The sequence below is a fragment of the Tachysurus fulvidraco genome, chromosome 12, assembly GCF_022655615.1.
Source record: "Tachysurus fulvidraco isolate hzauxx_2018 chromosome 12, HZAU_PFXX_2.0, whole genome shotgun sequence".
NCBI lineage: Eukaryota > Metazoa > Chordata > Actinopteri > Siluriformes > Bagridae > Tachysurus > Tachysurus fulvidraco.
Window position 1 is genome coordinate 2,908,680 of NC_062529.1, and position 6,292 is coordinate 2,914,971.

General features: G+C 36.2%; 1 protein-coding gene across 3 annotated transcripts in view; it reads right to left on the reverse strand.

Moving 5' to 3' along the window:
* Positions 1 to 1,895: 1,895 nt before the first annotated feature.
* gabrr2a (gamma-aminobutyric acid type A receptor subunit rho2a) overlaps positions 1,896 to 6,292 on the reverse strand; it is a 22,229-nt gene continuing 17,832 nt past the window's right edge. For 2 of the 3 annotated variants that reach the window (XM_027159688.2, XM_027159689.2), the window contains exons 7-9: positions 5,081 to 5,233; positions 3,498 to 3,706; positions 1,897 to 3,410 (exon numbers count right to left, since the gene is read on the reverse strand). In XM_027159688.2, coding sequence (XP_027015489.1) covers positions 3,105 to 3,410; positions 3,498 to 3,706; positions 5,081 to 5,233 — 668 coding nt within the window. In that variant the 3' untranslated portion in view covers positions 1,897 to 3,104. Of the gene's footprint in view, positions 3,411 to 3,497; positions 3,707 to 5,080; positions 5,234 to 6,292 lie in introns of all 3 variants that reach the window. The other variant, XM_047821087.1, reaches the window with a different exon arrangement.

Sequence of the window (6,292 nt, forward strand, 5' to 3'; positions counted from 1 at the left end):
TGCACAAATACGTATTTATACTCTTGTTTATTTTTATTTTTTTTACTTACATTTGCTTGATGTATGAAGTTTGATGCTGAAGTCTAAGTAGCCAATAATAAAAGAAAAGGGATTGTGCACGAGGCCAAAAGTTTCAAAACATACACTTATAGGAATTAAAATGAATAAATAAATAAATAAAATTTCCAGTGTTGTATTTAGGTGTAATTTTGAATGCAAATTATAAAAAAATATTATTTCTGGCTATACAAATGACAGATTCGTTCATATTAAAAACCTTTTGTTATTAATCTTAATTTTAAATTATTTAAAAAAAATTAATTTATTGTTTATCAATTTCTATAATTGTGACACAAAAGTTACCCGAACCATACATCATCCTAATCAACAAACAAAAAGAATCCCTGTGTTTCTGCTTGTTTTTCTGACATTTTTCCTTGGTTTCATTTTGGGTCTGTTTATTTTTTTTATTTTTTTATTTTTTTCTCACAAAAACCTGACAGTTTACCACACGGGTGGGTGTGAAAACTTTTTAGACGCTTTGTACTTAAATATCATTTAGAGCTTAAAAGTCCTAAAACCTAGTTTGCCCAAGGCTCACTGTAAGCTTTGTGCAGTGATCATCAGGCTCACTGTAGATCATATCGGCTTAAAAAAAATCCTTGAAAGAATTCTTCATTCTGATTGGTCAGAATGTGTCGACTAGGTTTTCTATAACAGCGGAAAGAAAAATATGATTTTGTTCCTGGCTTTATATACAGAAAAAAACATATTACTGTTTTAATCATTTTCTTCTTTATTGTTAGCATTTTAAATTATTAATATGATACTGTCAGTGAAGATTATTACCATTAAATACAGTGCATTAAGAAGTATAAATGAATTAATTGATACTGCTGAGGAATAATTTTACAACACTGTGGGTTTTTTTTTTTTCAGAAGGAAGGGCAAGTTTAATAAAATCCAATAAAAACCCTCTTTCAAGGCAATATTTTTTTTAATAACAAAAGAACTGTAGGCTTATTGTTTTTCACTTAATCTGATCTTTCAACGCAGACTGAAGTATTTCTCAAAGATTATATGAACGTTGAATTATTTAACTGAAGAAAGTTTTAGATCAGTGAGTCTGATCTAGTTGGATTAGTGAGTCACCAATAGAGACAGACAAAACTTCCCTTAGCTTCATTTCAGAGTGAAAACCACATCTGATATTTTAAACAAACAAACAAACAAATAAATAAATAAAACAACTAAACAAACACACACAAAAAATATGAAAGAAAATTTCTTCTTCTACTGAAGTCAAGTGAGAATTTTAAGTATGTTAAAAGAAAAATATCTAATAATTTCAATTAAAAAAAATTAAAAGCTAGACATAGATAGTCATAGACAGACAGACAGACAGACAGACAGACAGGCAGACAGATAGATAGATAGATAGATAGATAGATAGATAGATAGATAGATAGATAGATAGATAGATAGATAGATAGATAGATAGATAGATAGACAGACAGACACAGACAGACAGATAGATAGACAAACAGATAGACAGATAGATAGATAGATAGATAGATAGATAGATAGATAGATAGATAGATAGATAGATAGATAGACAGACAGACAGATAGACAGACAGACAGATAAACAGACAGAGAGATAGATAGACAGACAGACAGACAAACAGATAGACAGACAGACAGACAGACAGATAGACAGACAGACAGACAGTAGACAGACAGTAGACAGACAGATAGACAGACAGACAGACAGACAGATAGATAGATAGATAGATAGATAGATAGATAGATAGATAGATAGATAGATAGATAGATAGATAGATAGATAGATAGATAGATAGATAGATAGATAATATTGTACTATGTCATTCTTGGTCAATACCGTCCCATTTTTGACCAAAAACAAAACACTTTTTTTAGTGTGTTGATTTGTTTTCTGAGACTTTTACACACTTACAGGAAATCAGTCTAGAGTGAAAACACACAAGGAGTTTTCCCTATCATTTTATTTCAAACACCCAAATAAGAAAATCATGTCGTAGAATACATCAAATCCAGCAGTGCACACATCTGTCCGTATATAAACGATCCATTTAGTCTTAAATGTGATAAATAACACAGCAGATAAGCAGACTACCAAAAAGGACTACTACCAATCCACCTCTAATTCTAATTATTATTCACACCAATGCTCCAGAAACATCTGATGAAATACAAGAAATATGTTAAACACCTGGCCATGTGGAAAAAAAATGTACTTTGGGGGAAAAAAAGAACAAACAAGATCTGGCAACCTGTATGGTGTTGTTTTTATTCCCAAACATTACATCACTATTTACAAGGAAGAAGTTCCTCGTATTCAGAGTCGGGTGGCGCAGCTGGTTTTATTATTAAATTTTCTTTGTGTCATTCAGGCCTTCAAAGTTGCTGTCAGATGCAATACATCGGAAAATAAAAAGAGGATTTGAGAATGTTATGAAACATGAATGAGTCATATAAGGACGTCAATTTCCATTTTAGGTGTTTCATTGAACAGAATGACGTCCAGTCATAAAAAGTAAGCACATCCTACACTGAAAAAATAAGTAGTCTTATACACACGTGGAGAATAAACAAAACAAAAACGCAGGCTGTGGTGAAACGCCTTCCAGCGCCTACTGGTGGTCTGACAGGGAACTGTCCCAGTAGCTCCTGGCAGTATGATGTAGCGTGAGCGTGCCGTAGTATTGACGTAAATCGGTTACTATGTGAAATCTAACGATGCTGTGAAAAATATAATGGGGAAAGTTATTTGGCCTGTAGGAGGAGTTGGAGCAGGTGTCTAGCTCCACCCACTAGAATTTTGGTTCTGCACCTAAAGTACAATGGAGCTGGAGCAAAATACAGGAAATCGGAAACAGAAAATAAATAAATAAATAAATAAATAAATAAATAAATAAATAAATAAGACATCATTCCCGTTTAAATTCGACATATAATTTGTTTACATTTTTATAGTGAAACCTGACAAGGGGAAGTTGTCCGTCTGAAACGTCAACACAAAAATAGTCCAGATGTGGTCATGGAGTCTTCATGTCCCAGACATCAGCAATAAACAGACCAGTATATGAGGTTGAAAAAGATGTAGGATCCTGGAAAAATCATGCGTGAGTATTTGTCGATGACGTGTGTGTTCTGGATTATGCTGAAGTTGCGCAGGCCTTTCTTCTTGGTAGCCGTGGAGGCGTTACTGACCGACAGGTGCACCACCATGTGCTCACGTTTCTCCACCTCCTGTGGCATCATGGGGGCTTCGGTGTATCCGGCCAGGCTGTTGGCGTCCGCCTCGCTGCACGTCCCGTCCAGCATCATGGTCCTGGTGTGGGACAAGCCACAAGAGCAGGACAACGACTGAAACAAAACAAGACATGGTAAAGACAGTGAAAGCAGGAGAGACGTGCGAACAGCGTACGTTTTTAGCCTGCAGCGTGGAATTACCTGTGCTCTGAGTCGCTCCCTGAGCTTGCGCTCCCTCCTGTCCTGTACGGTGGAAAGATAATTGACCGCGGCGTACTCGAGCACCGAGAGGAAAACAAACACAAAGCTGACCCATAGATAAATGTCCACGGCTTTGATGTACGACACACGAGGCATTGACGCGTTCACGCCGGTGATGATGGTGGACATAGTGAGCACTGTAGTGATACCTGTGAGGAGGATAAATGTTCAGTTTCACTAGCTACCAAAATATCTGAGCAAAAATTCAGTAGTAGCAGCTACAGTAGGGATGCACCGATTCGATATTTCGGATCGGTATCGATGCCGATCCGAAATATCGAATCGGTGCATCCCTACGGTGGTGCGTGACCGATCCAAATCTGATACATGTGGTCATGGGCGTCGGAACCATTATATGTGGATGGGACAGGACACGCCCACTTTTTTTTACTTCCGACGCCCATGCCCGTGGTGGTTGATTAATGAACAGCAAACATCATAGACTATTGCTTGAACTTATAAGAAAAATACACTTATATATTAAATTACATTAATGTAAATAAATATAATACATTTTATAGGAAATATGTTGCACAGCCGCCTGCGACAGACAGGCAAGTTTAGCAGGCGCCCTTTCCGTTTACCTCAGCGCGTTAAACGTCGCTCATTTGGGTGCAAGGTTTACTGTTTAATACATTTTGCTTTGTGTTTCAAGAGTTCTTTAAAATATTGCCTTTTCTTCAGAAAATAATTTAATTTAATCATCGCAATATATACAGTATGGCTTAGATTGTTATATCACTAACGGTTAAAAGTACTGGTTGCTACTGCATTCATACTTTTTTAAGGTTTCTTGTCTTTTCATTTTTCATCCAGTAATATGGGCATTTTTGTATTTCTTTACCAGAAACAAATAAATCTTAATAACTAAGCGAGTCGTGTACATTCTTTAGTTTTAAAGGTAGAAAAGACCACAGATATGGGACACGGATCGGGATCGGGATCGGCAGATACTGGCAAACGCCGGTATCGGAAAGTATTCTTTAAGATGAATAACTAGTAATAATTTGTAGTGGTCAGTAAATAGCGCATTACAGTACATTAGGATAATCAACAGACTTTGTGACAAATTACTGAGTGATAATTTATAGTAGTGATAAAGAAGATCATTTAAGATAAATAATTGAGTTGTAATCCACAGAAATGAATTTTTATTAAAAATATATATATATTTAAAATATTATTTATTTGTTTGTTTACATTTTTTCAAATATTTATTTTAGGATAAACAACATATTAATTAGATAATAATATATCTAGGGATAAATTAAAATTAAGTAATAATAATAAAGTAGTCAACAGCATACTCTGGGATAAATAACTAGATAAATAACATGGTAATTTGGGTTAAACACCTGATTACTAAACAGAATTTAGGATATATGGCCGATTAATAATTTATGATAGTTAGTATAATATAGTATTTACTTTTAAGCTTGGGATTTTGGTGGTGCAATTATTTTGGTATATTGATAAAAGCGCTAGGAGATCAAATCAAACTGAATTGAGGGTAATAGTTTTACCCAGGGAGACTCGGGCTGGCACGGCTCTGCGATCGATCCAGAAGGACACCCAGGACAGCATGACCATGAGCGTGGCTGGAAAATACGTCTGCAGCAGGAAGAAGAAGATGTGACGCCGCAGTGTGAAGTTGATGTACAGCCGGTTGTACCAGCCTAAGGAAAGACGGGGAGAGAAAAGTCGGGGGATCAGTGACTTCCAGATGTTCGCCTGATGTTTGAGTATTTCACTGCGGTTGGGAAACGACCGGCTTGTGGATGAGAGCGGTCGGAGGAGGAAAACGGTAATCTGACTGAAATATTAATAACTCCTTACAGACGTGTCGCGCGGAAAAGTATCTCGGATCGTATGAACGGAAGATGAGCAAAAATCTGATGCGACAGACGGAACAAAAAAAGTATCAGGGCTCGTATTCATGAAACGTCTTAGTACGAAGAGTTCCTCCTACTGACGTAATTCTAAGAAAATCCTTATAAATGTTGGCGTTTCCCCTTCAAATGAAAGAGAAGATCCTAGTAAAGATAAAAGTTCTTCTTAAAGCATCTTAACGCTTACAAGAGCTCATAAGGTCAAACAGTGTTCGGAGAAGTGAGGAGGACTTTTTAAGAGGAGTAAAAGTTTCTTTATCAGAGGAGAAAATGGCTGAAAGGTGAAGAGGGAAAAGAAATGTGTTGTATACAATATTTAATAATGATAGTGAGTTAATTAAATGATACAGATTAGATCGTGTGGGGATTATTTTTGTGACCAATCAGATTAGAGATAACATCTCAGACACAGAAATGATATAATTTGTCCCTATGACATTTCTGCTCTGTGTCGGAAATGTTCACATTTACATTTACGTTACATTTATTACATTTATAACATGCAGATGTTAGAACATCTGTAATACGATCGGTCACGAACGTAATCCCTACACGATATAGACTCAAATATCTTAACATAGAGACAAAGTGAAGGTTTATAACAGACCAGATTATAAAAGCTCGTATTTTTTATTTATTAGACATAGTTAGAAATCATTCATTCATTCATTCATTCATTTTCTACCGCTTATCCGAAGCTATTGGGTCACGGGGAGCCTGTGCCTATCTCAGGTGTCATCGGGCATCGAGGCAGGATACACCCTGGACGGAGTGCCAACCCATCACAGGGCACACACACACTCTCATTCACTCACACACTCACACACTACGGACAATTTTTCCAGA